The following is a 22057-nucleotide window of genomic DNA, read 5'->3' as shown; positions in this document are numbered from 1 at the left end:
TGAGTTTTTTTTATCCGTTGCACCCCTAATTTCTGATGCCGTTAGGTGCACGTTAAACGATTTTGCAGAGGCAGGAGAAAGTCTCATGATTTATGTTCTATCCATATTCACGCGCTGCGTGCATGACCGTGCATGTGCTCATGCATGAACGCCCGTACCGTGCTGGAGCACACCCCTTCCAACCGTGCCAGAGCGGGGGAAGTGTCCTGTATTCAAGCAAGGTACAGAGCAATCACACTAGTCAAACAATGCAGATTTTAGAGGCAAACGTGCTTGGGCACGGTACAAACTTGGTAATGTGAGCAGGCCCTTAGTACAACTTTGGTAAAAACAAGAGAACTATCTGAAATAGATACAAGAACTTGGGTAGAATAATGATCATTATCAAATAAATGCAGCCAGCCAGTACATACTCTTTTGTTAAAATTTTAACATATCGGTCAAACACAAAATAGCTGTGATTATTAAATTACATTTTTAATATGAAACCGCAGCCTTTGCGTCTAGTAGGCAAGAGCCAGCGTGTGAATTTGGTGGTAGGTGTCAAAAGTGGACACTCTACCAAGACTGCACTCCTGACTAGGCTATAGCTGCCGGTTAGTCCTCTGTCCTGCTTTTGCTTGACCTATCAGCTGCCTTTGACACAGTTAACCACCAGATCCTCCTCTCTGCACTCGCTGAACTTGGCTTCTCAGGATCTGCCCTTCGCTGGTTTTGAGTCCTACCTCTACGGGAGAGCTTTCAGAGTATCATGGAGAGGAGCAGTGTTTAAATCCTACTGCTTGTCCACAGGGGTACCTGAAGGCTCAGTGCTTGGTCTCCTTTCTTTCCAATATACACCTTCTCTTGGCAGGGCCATATTAACACTCCACTGTGCCCCTGGGAAAGTCAGACCATACCTGTCTGAACATGCAGAACATCTCCTGGTACAGGTGCTTGTGATTTCATGCCCTGACTACTGCAACGCCTTACTGACAGGGCTCCCAACGGGCACGCTCAAGCCTCTGTAGAAGATCAAGAATGCAGGTGTGGGTCTCATATACAACCAGACAAAAACTGCACGTGTCACTCCACTGTTCATATCCCTCCACTGCCTCCCAGGTTTGCACTCTCTCCCGCCTACTTTGCTTCACCATGGACCAGTGCCTGGTGTTGCCAACATGACAAAGCCCTAAATCACTCGCTACAATCTTCTCCTCTGTGGTTCCACAGTGGCGGAACGAGCTACCAAACTCCATCCTACAGAGTCCCTGTCAATCTTTAAGAGAAGGTTAAAAAAAAACCAGCTCCACAGGGAACACCTTCTCACCTAATGGATTGTGTATCCTTCATATATATATATATAATCTGCCTCTATGCTGTCTTCCTTCCTCTATGCACTTGATGTATTTGCCTACATTGCATTCTTTCACTGTCTTGCAGCACTGCCTGGTAGCATCTATGTCCTTTGGATGAGAACCAGAGCGTTATGGCACTTAATGTCATTGTTCTCTCCTGAATAGATCTTTGCTTGTGGTATATAAAAATCTCATATGTATGTTGCTTTGGATAAAAGTGTCTGCCAAATGTGAATTGTTATTATATTTATTTAAAAAATGACCAGAAAATTACCCTAAAAATAATGACAATAACAATAATAATAAGCATTAATAATAAGCATTCATAATAATAGTCACAATAAAAACAGACACAAGAGGTTTAAAAAACCTCTCAAAATAAAAAGTCAAGCCAAAACCTTCATGGGTTTCAAAAGGTTAATGCCATGGGGAAAACTCCAGCAGTATCACTCACACAGTGTGTTTGATTGCCAAGAACACAACCAGCTGTCAATCCATAGACAACAGCACTGAAGCATGTTATTGACCTCTAAGCAAAAGCACTAAGTTTTCCATGTCGATGCCACAACCTCTGCAGAGGACACACTTATCAAATACCTTTTAACTTCCATGTGACAATGACGACCAGCACTTAGACAAAAGTTTCTCATACAGTTTCGGTTCTACATACCATACTCACATACAATCAAATTATGAGGCAACACTAATGAGCAACACTGCCTCAGGTAGGGTGCAGATCTGCAAGAGTCAAAAATCCATGTGGACACTAGGCTGTAAAACACATGAAAGGGGGGTCATTTTTGCCAAATTCGCTTGTGGACAGTGCCTCCTTAGAGCCCTAAGTATCAAGAGGATTAGGGTTGAAGCAGCACTGGACTCAGGAATGTGGCATCCTCCTCTCAGGTCAGAGTCAATGCCAGATAGAGCAGAGTCAATTGCTTCAATTCCATCTGCACACAATTCACTGTCCACTGTGATAAATTCTAAATAAATGACTCTTTGAGTCTTAAAATGATTGGTTCTATCAATCTGGAAAGTAGGCCTGTCACAGTAGGCCTGTCACAATAACAAATTTTGCTGTGCAATTAATTGCGTCAGAAATTATCGCGATAAGCTTTAGCCTAATGTTGCGTAATATTGTGCTTTTAAGACCATTTTTATTATTGTTGGAATTTTGACATTTTCAGACCATTCTTTAAACTTATATTATGATAATAAAGGCATAATGATCCAATTACACCCTTTTGAAGAGAAATAAACATTTATTCAACAAGAATATCTAAAAAAGTAAACAAGAAAAATTAAATATCCAAAATAAAAAAGATGTAAAAATACCAAAATAAATATATAAAGACTGTATGAATACAAAAAAAATTGACCAACTGGCCCTGATAACAAAAAGTGCACTGTAAAAAAAAAAAAAACAAAAAAAAAAAAAACACAACCAAAAACTCTGAAATGGAAAAGAAGAAAAACCAAAAACAATATAAAAAAATAGACTTTTTCTCTATTAAGAAAAAAAAAAAAAACACTCAAAAAACTACACACAACCAAAACAACAAATAAAATGGATGATCAAGTCTTTATAAACAATACTTGGATAAATATTAAACAGTAGCAGAGAGGTATAGAGACTAACATTCCTTAACAGTCAACACTTCCTACACTTCCCTTTGCATCTTGGCTTTTTTTTTTTTTTCCTTGACTGAGAAAATTGTGCGGGCTGGCTGTGCTTTAGCTGTGCAGTGAAGTTGCTCGTATTCCCTCTTTTAGTTTGGATAGTTTTAAAACAAACGCGGCACAGCGCCTCGTCCAGGTTACTGGGCTCCCCTCTCTCATTTGCTTTGAGTCCAAAACATTCCCACACAGGGGCTGCTGTGTTTGGTTTGGGAAGAAGTTCCATGTCGTTCTCGTTCACTCTTTTCTCCGCCTCGTCTCTACCTCACAAGGCCCGCACTGTGTGTGTGTGTGTGTAGCCCATGCCCCCCACCCCCTCCCCACAGAGACAAAGAGCACGTTTACATGCACACCATATTCCTGTTTTAACCAGAATATTCGCAATATTCTGGTTGCGCATGCGTCATGTAAACACGCACCAAACCTGATTAAGGTCATATTCCGGTTGGAAAGAATTCCGAATAAGACCCTTGGCATATGCCTGTTCCAACCGGAATACTGTGGCATGTAAACACCTTAGTCGGAAAATGCCCCGAACAGGAATATTCAGTCGCGTCTGCGCATGCTTGACTCACAATGAATCCTGGGGCGTCTTTGTTGCTATGGTTACTGCAAGCGGGGAGAACGACCTGGCAAACAGCATGGCGAAAAGCAGCAAGAGTCAGCATTTTTGGAGTGAGGAGGAGACTGCAGTCTGCCTTCAGCTAATGAAAGATTTTAATATCATGTAGTATATCGATGGGAGAAAAAAATAGCTAGAGGGTCTTCTTCTACTACTTCTTCTTCTTCTGTATTTCCAGCAGACCAGATGCCTATACGCATGCTGCTGCCCCCCGCAGCTGAGTGTCGCATTACGTAAGAGAGTGGAATACGCTGAAACACGGGAACATGCCAAGTAACATGTAAACGGAATACCGTATTTCACCAATTAATCGCCCGGGCGTTTAATATGCAAAATCGACTTGGACCCCGGGCGTTTAAAAGAACCAGGCGGCTATTCGCTGCAGGCCTTTATTTATTTTTGCACCAGGTCATTATCGTGATGACAGCTACTGTCCAACATATTTTCAGTCGGTCGATTTAATATTACGGTACACCCTTTTGTTCTAACGTTCGCTAGCGCTCTTATTTTGACAGAAAACGGAAGTGCCGCACTGTTATTGTGCGGCTAACTGTTTACTTCTGCAAAAATAAGGTGAGTAGCCTTATTTTGGGTTACCTCATTATGATGCAAATAATCGCCCCGGCGGTTATTCGGGTGGGCGTTTAATACGCAAAATGCGTGCAGACCCCAGGCGTTTATAAGAACCCGGCGGCTATTTGCGGCCGGGCGATTAATTGGTGAAATACGGTATTCCAGTTGCCGCAGCGCAGTTACCCGAACCGGAATATTAACCCGAACCGGAATATGGTGTGCATGTAAACGTAGTCAAAGACACTCGATGACAAGAGCGTTCCCTCCATTCATTATGCTAATGAACCAATTCACCTCGCTGACAGACAAACGCATGACAGTGAACGCTCTTGCCGTCTGGTCTCTTTGGTAGAGAGAAATGAGGAAAACAAACACGCATGAATGTGGCAATTAATCGCGGTCAGAAAAGTTACCAACTTCATTTAAATTTACCGTGCAATTAACCGACTTGTCACATATCGCGACAGGCCTACTGGAAAGTACATCTCTGTATTGGTCTCAGCATTTCTAACAGGCGGAGCTGATGTGTTTATTTAATATTTCTGCTCCACGGCTTATATGCTCTTTGACCCCTTTAGACCATGACCTGACTGCAGGCTTTCTTTTTATTTACATGTAAGGACATCACTGTTTGTTCAGCATTCATGTAGCAGGGGTGGGTCATCACAGTAAGGAAATCACCACCACTCTAAGAGAAAATGAGAAATCAAAATAAACACTGAATTAAACAGAACTGTCCTTTATTGTCCACAAAGTGGAACTTTGGCTTCACAATTTTTTAAAAATACACTATTCAGAAGAACTGCATGCCTACACATATAGAAAAAATAAATAAAAATAGACAAGTAGTGGCCACCACATTTTAAGATGAACACAGCACAAAACCTAGTCACTAATACTGAGCATGGAGGACTTGGTATAGGAGAAATTTAAAAGTTCAATAAAATAACTGCATCTCACTATTGACACTACCATTTTTAGCAGCAGAGCCACAAGCTGAATCATAAATTTGGCCCAAACATTGGCAGATACTGGGCAAATGTGGAACTGTTGCTCAAGAGCACCACAGCTGCACAACAATCACAGAGGAAACACTGATTCACAGCATAATTTTAAGAATTTTCAGGGGAAGCAATTTAATATGCAGTCCATATATTACATGCAAAACACACAATGCATTAATCATTACACAATATGCATTATACAACTGCCAGCTCTCAACCGCACACATACTGGAATTGCTCTCTGAAGAGCCCACCTCTCCCTTAAGCAGAGCTGGCTGTGATAACTGGACAGGCTCAGCTGCTGTGTGAGGAGATTATAGTGAGTGTTTTCTCAAAGTTAGCCTACAGATGCTGATTACCCATTGCTGAGGAGTAAAGAGCTGCTTAGGTTTTACATCACACTAGAACTCTCAATGACAAAGGGGCTCATATGACGTACAAGGATACAAGGAAGTTTATTTGTCATTATACAACAGGTTGAATAATGAAATTAAAGTGTGGTTCCCTCTTGATTGATTAATTGATTGTATAGAAAATAAAATTATTAAACATGGAGGAGTTCAGATGGTGCATTTAGTAGTCTCACAGCCTGAGGGAAGAAGCTGCTCTGTAGTCTGGTGGTACGGCAGCGGATACTTCTGTATCTTTTGCCTGACGGCAGGGATACTATGTTCATCTAATAATTGTGCATTTTGACTCCAAAAAAAAAAAATGTCTATTTGTGTGTCACTAATATGGCCATCCCACCTCAGACCTGCAATATTGTGTAATATCCACTAAAAGATTAACACAAGAGACCCACCTGAGGAACAAGAGATGAGGAACACGCTGAATGCCAGTTTGGTCGCTGATCCCATCTTCAATCCAATATCGAAATCCTTTATTTCCGTTAAATCCCAAAATGATGACTCCCAAGGATTGTCAACCTATCAAACGTGTTTTTATTTACAAATGAGAGCGTATCAGTTCCGTGACACCTGCCACATGGACGAGGTTTTGCCTCATTGAAAACATCCACGTCAGAGTCCTTGGCATCCACAGTTTGCGTGAGGAAATGAATTAACACTGCTCAAAAGAACTTAAAATACGCAAATACCAAGAAAGAGGGGATTCCTGTGTTCTTAGGATCCCAGGGCACAGTTCAGGAGAAATACGTTTATCTGTAACAACCGGCCTAGCCAGCTACATGAACTTGCTAGGAGGTTGCACTGATGTACAAAAAAACATAACACTAAGTTGTTAACTTCAGTTTCAAATCGCCAACAGAACAGGCTAGCCATCAATAAAGTTAGCTAAGTCATTGGCAACTATGTAGTATTTGAGTCGAGATCAAATTAAAAAGTGAGGAGCGCAGCCCCTTTCAAAACAGTCTTGCCCAAGACATCATCGTCTCCGTTAACATTTTCACTGGCTTGCATAATATTTACATTTCATATATTTTCAGAACATGGGAAATGATAAAGGCGGGACTGAATAGTTAAATGGACGTCCGATAATTGCTCCAAATATCCTTTCTAATTCAGAAAGGCATTCCACCTTGTTCAAATAACTCACGGTCAAACGGGGGCTGAAAAGTTGACACCGAAGCAACCAGCTGAGCTTTCAACTAACGTTAGCCGTGTTACAGTAGGCCCTTGCCACTGAGGGCTGTAGTGTATGCTTGTGTGTAATAATGCAAATACTTCTAAAACATGTTGGCCAAAGTAAGTTGTTTTTGTTTGTTTGTTTGTTTGTTTGTTTTGTTTTGTTTTGCCGATGTGACACAAAGATTTCAAGCCCACGCCTTATGCCAAATCGAAACAGTCGTCCCCAACCACAATGTTGTCAAGCTATATCGCTAAATCCGCTGATGGTGAACGACGGGTCGGCGACCTAGCTAGCTCTGCTAACGTTAGCGCTAGCTGTCCGACAGATTTGGCTGTGCAAATTCCAACTTCACCTAACAAGAGGAATAGGTAGAACCCGGAAGCGAGCCTACATGACGATATCAGATTTGAAAGGTGAGTCTGAGTCCTCAATGTGGGGAGTGGATTCGTTCCGTATTCTTGATTTAAGGTCTGCGGTTTCTTCCAGCAATCCCTTTCGGTATTCCCATTCCTCTCTCCTTGTGTGAGCACACGCAAGATGGCTGCTTACACTGGGTGGTTGTTTTGTTTTTTTTACACACTCATCCGTCACTACGCTGCAAAGAAGGTGAGTGACACAACAATAGCCAATGGGACGCGTCGAAGGAACTCAGCCCGTTCATCTCCGCCAATCATGTGAAGTGTCGTCCTGCCTTACGACACATGATGCCTGCAATGAAATGACAGGCAAAGAACGCCCACTGTCACAGTACATTGATTTACAGGGGCAGAGAGCCTGAATATGAATGTATGCTGATCATAGCTTATTGTTTAAGTATTACACTCAGTTTGTAACACAGCCCCAGTTGAGCTATTTTGCCTGGTTAGAACTTAAATTGAGAGAAATAATGCACGTTAATGAAAATGTAAACAGTTGTTTAATAAGCATGAAATGTAGGCCAGACCAGTTAAAAAAAATAAATAAATATATATTAATAAATATAGATAGATAGATAGATAGATAGATAGACAGATAGATATAGATACATATAGATATAGATATAGATATACACATCACATTGTTTTTTTTTTTTCTTTAACTTAAAATTAAGTAACCTTTTAGGGGCAACTTAGGCCAGGTGGAAGGAAGGATCATCCACAAGGAGTATTAATATACCACAAGGAATAACTGACTAAATCAGCCAATAGGTTATACGGAATGTTGTGAGTCACGTGAGTGGCACGTTGAACATGGCGCTCTGTTAGGCGAGCTGCTACACACCAGACCAAACAACGTGTGTTTAAATCCGAATGACAAGTTAACTGGAAGATCGGAACCAACCGAGTAATACAGTCACAAGTGGGCGAATGTCTGAAAGAGTTACAAGACAGAAAGCCAAACAACAAAAAGAACAAGACAAGGCAATCGTCAGCATGGCCGCGGAGGTGACTCACCTGTTGGAAGCTGAAGATACACCTGTCTGGGCGAAAGTTTTACTCCACGAAACAATGACGATCAAATCAGACATAGCACAGAAGTTTGAACAGCTTGAAAACAAGTTCGAAAGCATGCAAAAGTCCATCCAGTCTCTGACAAAAGAAAACAAGGCTACTGTCAGCAGAGTATCTAATGCGGAAAAGCGCATCAGCGCACTGGAGGACGAAAATAACTCTGTCAGTCCGATAGTGGAAAAACTCCAGAAAGAAATCGAAGTGCTTCACAATCAGGTGGATGCCTTTATCAGCAAGAGCAAAAGAAACAATATACGTCTAACGAACATCAAGGAAGGAGCCGAAGCTGGTGGAATGGATGGCTTCCTCTCCAAAATCCTCAGCTACATCCTGGATCTCAAGGAAGACGAGAGACCACCAGAGGTCGACAGGGCGCACAGGGCGCCTCGTCCACGTCCACATCCAGATCCCGGCCAGCCGCCGAGGGCCATCTTCATCCGTCTGCTCCGGTGGCCTGACTGTCAAAATATCCTCCAGGCTGCGGGGAAGAAGCCGAGCCTGTCCTGGGAGAGTACACGGTCTTTTGTCCGCCAGGATCTCTCTGCCAGGGTGCAGCAACAACGAGCAACATACAACCACATCATCGAAAAGATCAAAAGATATGGGTACCGGTTTGGAATACGTTACCCGGCGAAGCTAATCATCACCAATTGACTCCGCAGTCGAGGCGGAGAAGGACCTTAAAGTGAGACTGCCGAGTATCTTCTGAGTTGGTGTCGATTTTGTTCTCACTGTAAACGAACCGCTCCAGGGCTCGAATGCAAGCGAGCCGAGACCGCCTCTTCTAGGCGATCTCGGCCCGCTTGTTTTGTTCCGCATCCAAGTGCGATAGCTGTGTTCACATATGTCCAAGCGAACCGATCTTTAGGGGGAAACACTCCCTGTTTCGGAACAACTGCTCCAAACGGGACAGGTCTGAAAACACCCTAAGACTAATGCACTGTAAAAAAAAAAAAAATGTTACCTGGGATCGCAACCGAGAGCACTCATAAGTGAAATATGAAAGTGCAAAGGGGAGTAGGTGCAATTTTTGAGTGAGGGGGAAAATGTTTGGGATAGCTTGTTGAATAGGCTACTTTTTTTTTTCTTCCATATACTCATTTCTTTGTATCTAGGCTATTTTTGTTTTGTTTTGTTTCCTGTTTGTGTTCTGTCTAATGATTAAAGGGAAATGTTATATTAAAAAAGAAGGTGTCAATCAAGGCACAGTCAGTGTTATGCCTATTTTTCAGATTGTTATCCAAAGAAAAAGCGATTGGTCTGGGTGTTCTGGCTTGTCACAAGAGGCCTACACCTAACACTCACAGATAGGAGATGGACATAGTCTCCATCTTAGGGTTAGTTTGTGTTTTTGCTTGCTATTCAGCAGTTTTTTGTTTTCCTTGAATTTTTCTGTGTTATGTGTTTCGTGTACCATTTCCCCCTTTTCCTCACAGTGTAAAGAGATAAAGTGGACAGTAGTAAAGTAGAAAGGTTTTGTTCAGTAATTGTCATCCTGCATTCTTTATGTCAGTGTTACATCATCAACCATAAATTGTCCCACAATCTTTTAAATATGCATAGCTCATTAAAGGATGGTTAAAGTGTTAAAAATAGTTTCTTGGAATGTAAATGGGATTCAGAACCCTGTAAAAAGGTATAAGATTTCATCCCACCTGCAAGCTTTGAAATGTGAGATTGCCATGATCCAAGAGACACACCTAACTAAGGCTACGTTTACACGTAGTCGGGTATTTTGAGAAACAAATATTTCCCTCCCTCTGTTTTCCAAAATAACATCGTGCACACGGCATCGATTTCAAAAAAGTTTACGTTTACATCAACCCGCATAATTGCGCCGTCGAGCGCCATCATAACTACACCAAGCCAATGGGCGGCGGTGTAGGAAGAAGATGCATCCATGATCATCACCATCATAGACATAATTTACGTATATCATGTCTATGATCACCATAGCCAAATGTAAACATTGCGCGCACTTTTGGCACATAATGTGACGTCGGCTGCCTGAAACTCTGTATTTCTCCGTTTTTCTCAGTTTACATGCAAACGCCAAACAGGAGTTTTCCTAAATCTCCACTTTTGCCGGAGTTTTTAGAAAGAAAAGTTTTCAGAGGCGAATTCGCCGTTTGCGTGTAAATGAAGGGCACAAATGAAGGGAAATGTCTCTGTTTTTAAAAATACCCGTGTATGTGTAAACGTAGCCTAAGCAGGAGTCTCTGAAATTAAAACAAAGGTGGGTGGGTCAAGTATTCTCCTCTCCAGGTTCGGGAGCTTCCAGAGGTGTTAGCATACTGATAGCTAAAAGAATTTATTTTAAACTGCTGGAATTGAGAGTGGATGAGGATGGGCGCTATGTAGTTTTTTCGGGTATACTTCAGAATTAAAAATGCACCTTGGTTAACATTTATGCACCAAACTCAGCTCAGGCCCGTTTTCTTACTCCCCTCACTACCTTGTTAGCTCAATATACAGACACTCCTTTATTTCTGAGTGGCGACCTTAACTTAGTCAATGATGCTAATGTGGATTGATCTGGTAGCCCTCTACCATCAGATAGAGCATTATCTGCAGCTTTTGGTGAAATGCTGAGCTCACTGGCACTGACTGATGTGTGGCGTTTGGTTAACCCGCAAGAACGGAGGTATACATACTATTCACTAAGGCTGAGCAATTTTATCGATTCTGCGATATATATCGATATTTTGTTTCCCCAGAAAGTATCGATTTTTCAGCCGCGAGTATCGATACATTAAGCCCCATTCAAATCCCCCATGTTCCGTCTGACGCTCTGCTCGCCGCCCATTTCCCCCGTTCGCATTGCAGGAGAGCCATTAGGTCAGCCAGCCGCTAGTGTCCATGTAGAGCATTTCTAGCAAGTTACCCGTCTAGATACTCTCTTTACACAGATGCCGACGTCTTTCTCTCCCTGTTTACGCAGTCAGAGCTAAGAGATTCAGGAGAGAGGCGCTACAGCATAGACATAATATACGTAGACGCCTCATGACGTCCTGGAACGTGAGCAGCGTCGCCGCCATATTGGATGGGTCTCTTCACTCTAGGCTAGCACCAGAGTCAACCAGAGTCAATGGAGAGCTAGCAAAAATGCCGGTATTTTGTGCAGCTTATGATTGCAATAACCGGCACAGGATTTAAACCAGATCGCGTGGGATTACCTTTCAGAAGTAAGACTGAACAATAATTTTGGTCATTTTACCATTTATAATATTATATCATTGTTACTTACGTGTAACGTTATTACAGCAGGAACTGGTACTCTCTCTCTCTCTCTCTCTCTTTGACTCTTGCTGGTTTTTTTTTCTTTTTCTTTTTAAAGGTTTCCCAGTGATACAGGCTTGAGGAGGCAGTGGGAAGTTGCTATAAGACGGGAGGGTTTTGTTGCGACCGAGTCGTCAAAGCTCTGTAGTGAGCACTTCAAGCCTGATGATTTTGTCAGGACGGGTCAGATTGTCAGTGATGTCCTCTGTGTGTGTGTGAATGAGAGAAAGAGAGACAAATAAATTCAAATGAACAATCAAACTTGTTTCTTTTTTAAATTATAAAATTAATTCATTTATACATTTATCTATATGCCATACTATATGTTTTTGTTATAATACAAAGTCTTTCAGCATGAAAGTACGTATTTTTAATGTGTGACAGCATCCTGTATCATAACTGAAACTCTGCTGTTTGTAACAAACCAAACCCTGGGAAAATCGGGTAAAAATTCGTTATGGATTATTAAAGTTGGGGACCTTCTGCAGTTGAAATAAATGCACTGGGAGCGCATTAGGGACCCATCCAAGATGGCGGCCACGCTGCTACGTCAGCTCCAATAGGCAGCAGCAGCCTATGAGGCGTCTACGTATATTAGCCCTGCGTTCCAAATCGCATACTTATACTTTTTACTTTTAGTAGGTACTGCAGCTGCCCTTACAAAGTATGTAGTTTAGTATGAAATATGCATGCATATGCATACTATTGGGACACACTACATACATCATCCCTGAAGTCCGGCCCTCTCGCTCACTTCCGCCGCCGTCCGTAGCGGCAAATTTGAATGTTGTTGTCAAAATGCCGGTGCTGTTTCATACTGCGCTGTCGTCTGTCATATTTATTATCTTCTATCTTCCTGTCGCTTCTGCGGTCACTGAGCGAGTTTTGTGCGATATGTGTGTTTTGTTGTCGTCCGTATGTGGGCGTGGCCTGTATACGCAGTGCGACGTAACGTCCGCTGCACAAAGGATTGTGGGTCAGAATGGCCAGAGCAGCATGCTGAAATCCATACTGCGAAATCTGACCGGATATAGTAGAACATCCTGGTACTCTTGGCATACTGCATCTGACATACTATGTATTGGGACACACTAAATCTTTTTTTCCCTACTAAATAGTATGATAGTATGAGTATTGGAACGCAGGGTATGTCTATGCGCTACAGCAGCGCACTGACATAGATTGTGAAACAAAGTGAAGAGTTGCCACTCTGGTCTATTTTCATTGGCTAACAGCAGCACACTGGCTTAGCTTGTCTATTCAGAGAAGAGGTATCACTTCGGCTTATTTTTCGATCTATGTTATCACATGCATACTACTGCTCATTCATTGGTAGCTGAATTGTTAGGTCTGGGTTAGGGTTAGGGTTAGGTCTGTTTGATAAGTAATTTACCTTTTTAAAATAATAATAATAATTTAACATATTGTTAAATTATTGGAGTCAAGCCAAACTAATTTTCTCAACACATCTTTGATTCATTTTGTCCAGCATTTGCAAACTGTAGACTCTCTGTCCAGTCAGTCAGTCCAGCCATATATTGTGTAATTGTGTAAAATCACTCTGTCCCTTTAAAATCTTTCAGAAAATGATGTAAGTGTATCGAATCGTATCGTATCGTATTGTATCGTATCGTTGGCCGAATATCGTGATATATATCGTATCGTGAGCTGAATATCGTGTATCGTATCGTATCGTGAGATCAGTGTATCGCTACAGCCCTACTATTCACACGCACACAATTCATATTCGAGGATTGATTACCTCCTCATTTCATCTACACACTCTGTGAATGTCATTGACACAGAAATCCATAACATTCTCATTTCAGATCATGCACCTCTGTCAATGATTTTCAGCCCTATATTTGATAACCAGCATAGAACACGACAATGGTGATTTAATAATTCATTATGGCAGGATACAGAATTTGTTTCCCTAATAAGACAGAGAACCACCAACAAATTTTTAAAAATAAACATGAGTTGAGTCTCTTCCATGCAAACAGTCTGGGAAGCTTAAGGTAACATGCAGGGGCTGGATAATTAGTTATTCCACCGCCCAACCCAAGTTGAAAAGCGAAAAGAAAAATAATCTACTTGGAAAAATTAAGGCACTAGAAGCCCAACATATGCTTGATACAACACACCTGGCCTTGAAGAGAAATCTTTTAATAGCTAGAGCTGATTTAGAAGCAATACTTCACAAGGAGACTGCCTTTGCTCTCTTTCATCTGCGTAGAAGACATTTTGAGAGTGTTGATAAAGTAGGTAAAATGCTAGCCTATCAACTTAAACAGCAGGAAAAAAAGCAATCAATACCAGCAATAAGAGACCGCAGCAGTAATATTATTGTAGATCAAGCTTCTGTATGCACTTCTTTTAAAGAGTTTTATTCCAAATTGTATCAAGCTGAATGTCAATGTCAGGAGCACAAGGTGGAAGAGTTCCTTAAGGATATCCACCTTCCTATATTGAGTACGCAGCATAAAGATGAGTTGGAGGCACGTGCTAGGGAAACAGAGATTCTCACTTCAATTAAGAGGCTTGCCAACGGCAAATCTCCAGGGGGAGATGGCTACACCATAGAATTCTACAAACAATTCCAGAATAACCTGTCGCCAGTTTTGTCCTTGCTTTTCAATAACATAATTGAAAACAAGTCAATGCCAGTGACAATGCGTGCAGCCGCAATTTCACTTCTTCCGAAACCAAGGAAGGATCTCCTAGACATGGGTAATTTCCGACCCCTAAGTTTACTGAATATTGACTATAAAGTGTTTGCAAAAATTCTGGCTCTCCGTCTCGAGAAGGTTATGACCTTTTTGGTGCACATAGATCAGGTAGGATTTATACCAGGCAGACTTCCAGCCGATAATATGAGAAGACTGTTTCAAGTCTTGTTAAAAGCCAGCTCTCTCCAGTGTCCAGTGGTAGCGATATCGCTGGACGCAGAGAAAGCCTTTGACAGAATAGAGTGGCCTTACCTACTCCAGATACTGTTGAAATATGGCTTCGGTCCAACCTCTACGCAGTGGTTCAAGGCGCTCTATAACAACCCTGTCTCCTCAGTCAAGGCTAATGGTCTGATTTCCGAACCCTTTAACCTTTACCGCGGCACAAGACAAGGCTGTCCATTAAGCCCTTTAATATTTGTCTTAGCCCTGGAACCATTAGCATGCGCCCTTTGTGATAATATTAAAATAACCGGCATAATGATAGGCAACCATGATTTTAAGTTAAATATGATATTTTACTGACCTTATCGGACCCAGCACATTCTATACCAGAAGTTCTGGAATTAATCAAATCATTTTGCTCGTTCTCGGGCTACCAAATCAACTGGAGCAAGAGTGAAACAATTCCATTGAATTCTAGAACATTCTCTGTGGTTCTGAACTCCGCCCCGTTTGTTTGAAAACCTGAGGGAATGAGATACTTAGGAATAACGATCACAATGCCGATCTCAAAAATTTTTGATCTTAATGGACCCTCTTTACTTAGAACAATCCCAGATGACATTAAACGATGGACGGTCCTCCCACTGTCATTGTGGGGTAGAGCAGAGGTAATTAAAACAAACATACTGCTCAGACTGACCTACATTATATCTGCTCTCCCATTACAATGTCCACAAGGCTGGTTTAAAGAAATCAATGCTCTTTTTTCCACCTTCTTATGGAGAGATAAGAAGCCAAAAATAAACCGCAGAAAGCTCTCAAAACTAAGAACTCAAGGTGGACTAGGTGTCCCAGATGTATTTTTGTATTATTTGTCTTATAATGTGAGATTCCCCCTTTCTTGGGGTTACAATGATACTGTTCCACGGGGCACCTGGAAATGGCTTGAAAGGGAATTAATTGCTGAAAGTAACAGGTCCATTTCATTATCTTCTTTATGGTACTGGCCTAACCCCCCTGCCAAATTAGACAGTCCAATAATTAAATTCTCCTATAACGTGGTGAAAAAGCTGCATAGCAAATTGGGCTTCAATGGAACCTCCCTCCCCTCTTGTCCTTTATGGAACAATCCATTGTTATCAGTAAGTGGGAATTCACTGTCTGACAAATCATGGCAGAGACAGAACATACATAAGCTCGGGCAGGTGCTGAAGGATGGTTCAATGCTTTCATTAATGGCACTCAATACAAAATTTGGACTGAGCAGAAATTCTTTTTTAACATATGCACAACTTAAAGCCACATTAACCAGACTATCGAAGTTGGGTTATCCTATCGGTAGCCTTGGGGAAATAGATGAGAAGTTGGAGGTTATTGCTCATGGGAGAGGAATAGTCTTCAAACTTTATAGGCTGTTGTGCCTTTCAGCCCCCAACTGTAATATCCCGACCCAACTGCAATGGCAGCGAGATCTGGCAATTAACTTGTCATCTTCAGAATGGGATAGTTTGTAGAGGAACTCAATTTGTATGAGCAAATGTGTCAGATACAGAGTAATTTAGATGAAAATATTGCATAGGGCATATTTAACTCCCGCAAAACTAAAAAAGATGGACCAGAGCTTATCTGACCAATGCTGGCATGGATGTGAAGAGGTGGGTACTCTCATCCATATGCTATGGCACTGCCCTGTCATTGTTTCCCTGTGGAGGGAGGTGGAATTTATTCTGTCAGGGGTCCTCACAACACTGACCTGCAATTTTCGCCTACCACATGCCTGCTGGGGGCCCGCATCGAAAATATCCAAAGTGCTAAACACCAAAAAGTGATCGCCCTGGTGTGCCTTACAACAACACATCTAATCTTAATGAACTGGAAGGTGAGGAAACCCTCCTGCTTCTCCAGAGAGAGATGGCTGGGGGAATTCCCCCATCACTCCGTCACTAAGATCTTTTCTTGATGCACAACCTCACAAATATTTTTTCCCTGCATAACCAGCGTGTAGTACATATAGAATGCTAGTCTTTATTTTATTTATTTATTTATTTATTTGTGTGTGTTTTCATCAAAGTAAGTTAATCTTGCCTATTGCGTTTCAGTCTAGTCAACCACCTTTCTGTTTACTGATCTACTTATTTTAAAACTTCCACATGGATGCTGACATGGATCATGCCTGCATCCCATTTGAACAAGTGCACTGTGATCCCCTTCTCCTTTTCTGTATGTCAGTGTAATTTGTCATAATTTATTGTTATAGGTCATGTTTATTGTTTCTGTTGTTATTGTATTGTTGTCATTTATTATTGTAGGTCTTGTTATTGTTTTTGTTGTTATCGTCAATCATTGTTGTAGATTCTAAAAAAATGCCACTTAAAAAATTATAAACAAAATACACTGATTGTTGCAATGATAAAAAAAATTTTAAAAAGCCAATAGGTTATACATAAGTTTTAGGGCTCTATTTTCGCAGACCGGGTGAGATGGGGGCACAGCGCAGCTGCGCTTCGCCAACTAGGTGTGGCCAAGTGGATTTTGCAATTTTGGCACGCCGTGCGCCGTGGCGCAAGTACTCCGCCTTTCCTCCTACCGGCGGAAGGGAGGAGAGAAGGCGTGGCGTCACTTTAAACCAATCAAATGAGCCCCTGTCCTCACCTTTAAAATGCGCTGCGCGAAGGCGTAATGAAAATTTACGCAATTGACAAGGAGGTCTACTGCCGCAGGCGGAGCGCAGCCGGTGTAGTGCAACTTTGGCAGACAGGCACGCAGTGCACACACGTCACCAAAACCTCACAGGCAGGTTTCCGGAATGTCAGGCACATTAACAATGCAATAAATACCGACAAAAAACACTATACCACATAAATTTATCTCCATATCGACTGTCCCGTCAAAACTGATGTCAGATCAAAGGAGATTGGCACCGTTTGTGCTGATTGCGAGGTTTGGTGACGTGTGCGCACTGTGCGCTGGTCAGCCAAAATTGCACTACGCTGGGCCCGCTCCGCCTTGCGCTGAAAGTAGACCTGGTTTCAGATGGCGAGCTTTGGGCGCACCTCGGCGAAGCCTATTGGCACGAAAATATCACTGCGCCAAGCTGAATCTGTCGACACCTCCCCCAGCTGCAACGCCACTCCCATCTCAGCTCACCTCGGTCTGCCACAATACGAAACTGTGCGCCCCTCGGGTTGCGCTGGTCCAAACTAGCTCTGCACGGGGTTCGCCTCACTGCGCTACCCTGTGCTGCGCTGCGCCGCACCAGGAAAATACAGCCCTTAAACATTAACTTTAAAAAAATGAATATTGTGAAAAAGAAAAATTAACTGCAGTTACATTGTCAGCTAAACTTTATGATATTGCATCAGGCCCCCTCACTTCCTTTTTTTAAATCCCTCTTAAAAACACACTTTTACTCCGTGGCCTTTAATATCTTATAATTTATCATGTTGGGGATCCAGTATAAAGGCACTTGCCATGAGCTTGTCTGTTTTCTTTATTTGTATGTTTGCTTTGCTTTGTTTGCAAATGTTTTATCTATATGTTTTTACTGTGCAGCACTTTGGCTACCCCCGTGGTTCTTTTTAAATGTGCTATACAAATAAAGTTGTATTGTATTGTATTGTATTGTGTAATTGTAATTACACCGGAAAAAAGGTACCAGAACTTGTCTTTTAGCATAATCAGCTTTGTTCACATTTATTCATTCACTAAAAGTATTGTTTTGGGACCTGTTTGGCGATGGAAATGAATGGAAAAACACATTTTTCTGGATTTGCAATTCAGGGGAGCACAGAGCAACTATGTGGACACCATGTGGACTCAAATCACACCCAGGGAAACATGCAACCCAATACTCTACCAAAGTTCAATTTTCATTTATGGAAGACTTAATGCAAGTACAATTTCCAACTAAAATGATGACAGTATTAACAGGATCTTAACTATTGTAAAATACTGAAATGATCCCTTCCTGATAATACCAGATGGATTCAGTTTAAAGCAGTGCTTATCAACTAGATCTGCTAACAAATCTACTTCCTTGAGTATCTGGCTCATTTAACACAAGGCATTCAGCAGAACTGACCTTTGGCCTAATTGCCATTTGTTCTCAAACCTGGTGGCTGAAGTTGACCCTTGGTGACACAGGAAATCACTGCTGCCTGTCACCTGTGCTGAAAATACCAGTGTCATTAAGAAAGGATTCAAACACTGGAATTTTACTTTATCAAAATGCAACTGATCAAATCGCCATGATGTCCTACTATTTCAGCCACTGCCAGGTGGAAATCTGGCGGCCATTTGAAGTGCAGAACCTAGTGAGTTCAGCAGATTATTTATTTCTGTTGTTACTTTTCAGCTATAGTTGTAACGTTCCAATCCGCCCCTGCAGCACCAGTTGGCCGCGGCACCGGGGCACCATCAGTCGGCATCAGGCGAGCCGGCCGTGGCACCGGCCGGCATCAGGCCACTCACCTGTAAGATCCGGCAGACCTGACAGGGTGGGCGCGGTACCGGGTGGTGCCGCGGCCGGCCCGCCTGATGTCGACCGGTGTTGGCCGGTGCCAGTGAATAAAACAATCTTGTTTTATTCAAACAAGAGAGGCAGCCACAGTCTGACACAGACCTGCTCTGTAATGCTGACATGTTCTACATGTATATAAAAAGGCCAATTTTAACCAAACAAATGTAGAATTTTGTGACAAATTCTATCTGAAAACACCATTTGTGACCTTCTGTATTTTAATGTGCTAGATAATGAAACCTGTCCAGTGAGTGGCAGTGATGTTGTAACCCAGTGGTCATCTAGCCAGTAGCCTATGTATTCAGTGTCAACAGGCACGCTGTCCCTTTAAGAGTTACAACAGTAAGCTCTGCTTTACGGCTGTAGAGCAGCTACCTCAGAGCAGGAGAGTTCGCGGATTTGTTTGCGCTTGACTGATGCTGAGAGGGGAGAGGACGTGGCTGAGCTGGAGCCAGTGTCTGCTAGCCGCCTTTCACCTCAAATTTATGCTGTTTTCCTGCTAGGTGAGCACATATACTGACGTTATGTGATTATGTTTGTGTTATGAAAGAGGTTGCTGGTATATATGTGTAAATGTGTATGTGTAAATATGCATCTTCGCTGTTAGATGCTAATCGCGAGCTAACCGCTAATTCATAGCTGAGAACTAACGGCAAACAGGCTTGTAAAGGAGTCACTGTAATGATTTCATTCGTTATATGTGTGTTCAATATTGTAAAGACTCTATAGAGTTTAAAATATTTGCACTTGACTGATGCTGAGAGGGGAGAAGACGTGGCTGAGCTGGAGCCAGTGTCTGCTAGCTGCCTTTCACCTCAACTTGCCATTTTTTTTAAAATGCTATTTTCCTGCTAGTTTTCCTGCTAGAGTGGGCGGACCGGAGCCAGGCAGAGACCGCTGGTTCCCAGGACATGTTGTCAGTCATCGCTCAGCTTTGCTCCTGGACCATTTGAGTATCAGAAACTAATTTTTTTCTGTAGAGCTCTATAGTATTTTTTTTTTTTTGTGGAGAGGATTGATTGTTCATTATCCCAGAACATAAGGATTGATTTACTTTGATTGAACATAAGGATTGATTTACAGAGACATTACACAAGATTTTGAATTGTGACATTTCATTTATATTGTAGGCATCTATTTGTGATATCGGGTTAAGTCAGATCATTCATATTGAAGTTAAAGAGAATTTATTTTTATATTGAAGTTGAAGAGAATTTACTATACATACACACACACACACACACACACACACACACACACACACACACACACACATATATATATATATATATATACAGTACAGGCCAAAAGTTTGGACACACCTCCTCATTCAATGCGTTTTCTTTATTTTCATGACTATTTACATTGTAGATTCTCACTGAAGGAATCAAAACTATGAATGAACACATGTGGAGTTATGTACTTAACAAAAAAAGGTGAAATAACTGAAAACATGTTTTATATTCTACTTTTTTCAAAATAGCCACCCTTTGCTCTGATTACTGCTTTGCACACTCTTGGCATTCTCTCGATGAGCTTCAAGAGGTAGTCACCTGAAATGGTTTGCACTTCACAGGTGTGCCTTATCAGGGTTAATTAGTGGAATTTCTTGCTTTATCAATGGGGTTGGGACCATCAGTTGTGTTGTGCAGAAGTCAGGTTACTACACAGCCGACAGCCCTATTGGACAACTGGTAAAATTCATATTATGGCAAGAACCAATCAGCTAACTAAAGAAAAACGAGTGGCCATCATTACTTTAAGAAATGAAGGTCAGTCAGTCCGGAAAATTTCAAAAACTTTAAATGTGTCCCCAAGTGGAGTCGCAAAAACCATCAAGCGCTACAACGAAACTGGCACACATGAGGACCAACCCAGGAAAGGAAGACCAAGAGTCACCTCTGCTTCTGAGGACAAGTTCATCCGAGTCACCAGCCTCAGAAATCGCAAGTTAACAGCAGCTCAGATCAGAGACCAGATAAATGCCACACAGAGTTCTAGCAGCAGACCCATCTCTAGAACAACTGTTAAGAGGAGACTGCGTGAATCAGGCCTTCATGGTCAAATAGCTGCTAGGAAACCACTGCTAAGGAGAGGCAACAAGCAGAAGAGATTTGTTTGGGCCAAGAAACACAAGGAATGGACATTAGACCAGTGGAAATCTGTGCTTTGGTCTGATGAGTCCAAATTTGAGATCTTTGGTTCCAACCTCCATGTCTTTGTGAGACACAGAAAAGGTGAACGGATGGATTCCACATGCCTGGTTCCCACTGTGAAGCATGGAGGAGGAGGTGTGATGGTGTGGGGGTGTTTTGCTGGTGACACTGTTGGGGATTTATTCAAAATTGAAGGCACACTGAACCAGCATGGCTACCACAGCATCCTGCAGCGACATGCCATCCCATCCGGTTTGCGTTTAGTTGGACCATCATTTATTTTTCAACAGTACAATGACCCCAAACACACCTCCAGGCTGTGTAAGGGCTATTTGACCAAGAAGGAGAGTGATGGAGTGCTGCGGCAGATGACCTGGCCTCCACGGTCACTGGACCTGAACCCAATCGAGATGGTTTGGGGTGAGCTGGACCGCAGAGTGAAGGCAAAGGGGCCAACAAGTGCTAAACTCCTCTGGGAACTCCTTCAAGACTGTTGGAAAACCATTTCAGGTGACTACCTCTTGAAGCTCATGGAGAGAATGCCAAGAGTGTGCAAAGCAGTAATCAGAGCAAAGGGTGGCTATTTTGAAGAAAGTAGAATATAAAACATGTTTTCAGTTATTTCACCTTTTTTTTGTTAAGTACATAACTCCACATGTGTTCATTCATAGTTTTGATTCCTTCAGTTAGAATCTACAATGTAAATAGTCATGAAAATAAAGAAAACGCATTGAATGAGAGGGTGTGTCCAAACTTTTGGCCTGTACTGTATATATATATGTATATATGTATATGTATATTTTATTTTATTTTATTTTTTTGTGCTTCGGTCACTACAATGCAAGAGCATAATTGAGTTAAATAAATAGACTCTGATTTAAAGGGAAAGATACGTTCCAGTCCATAAAAATTTTAT

At 41.9% G+C, this 22057-nt stretch overlaps 2 protein-coding genes across 4 annotated transcripts in view; one reads left to right on the top strand and one right to left on the bottom strand.

Moving 5' to 3' along the window:
- Positions 1–7343, bottom strand: part of acvr2aa (activin A receptor type 2Aa) — a 65920-nt gene extending 58577 nt beyond the window's left edge. The window contains exon 1 of the mRNA XM_030081220.1: positions 6016–7343. Within this exon, the coding sequence (XP_029937080.1) occupies positions 6016–6070 (55 nt within the window). The 5' untranslated portion in view covers positions 6071–7343. The remainder of the gene's footprint in view (positions 1–6015) is intronic.
- An 11953-nt stretch (positions 7344–19296) lies between these two features.
- The window catches only part of LOC115380144 (uncharacterized), a 29803-nt gene continuing 27042 nt past the window's right edge, over positions 19297–22057 (top strand). For all 3 annotated transcript variants that reach the window (XM_030081230.1, XM_030081232.1, XM_030081231.1), the window contains exon 1: positions 19297–19488. The gene's annotated coding sequence lies outside the window, so the exon portion shown is untranslated. The remainder of the gene's footprint in view (positions 19489–22057) is intronic.

Source organism: Myripristis murdjan, chromosome 21 (genome assembly GCF_902150065.1).
Source record: "Myripristis murdjan chromosome 21, fMyrMur1.1, whole genome shotgun sequence".
Taxonomy (NCBI): domain Eukaryota; kingdom Metazoa; phylum Chordata; class Actinopteri; order Holocentriformes; family Holocentridae; genus Myripristis; species Myripristis murdjan.
Note: the sequence above shows the minus strand (reverse complement) of the source record. Positions and strands in the feature narration are given on the sequence as shown.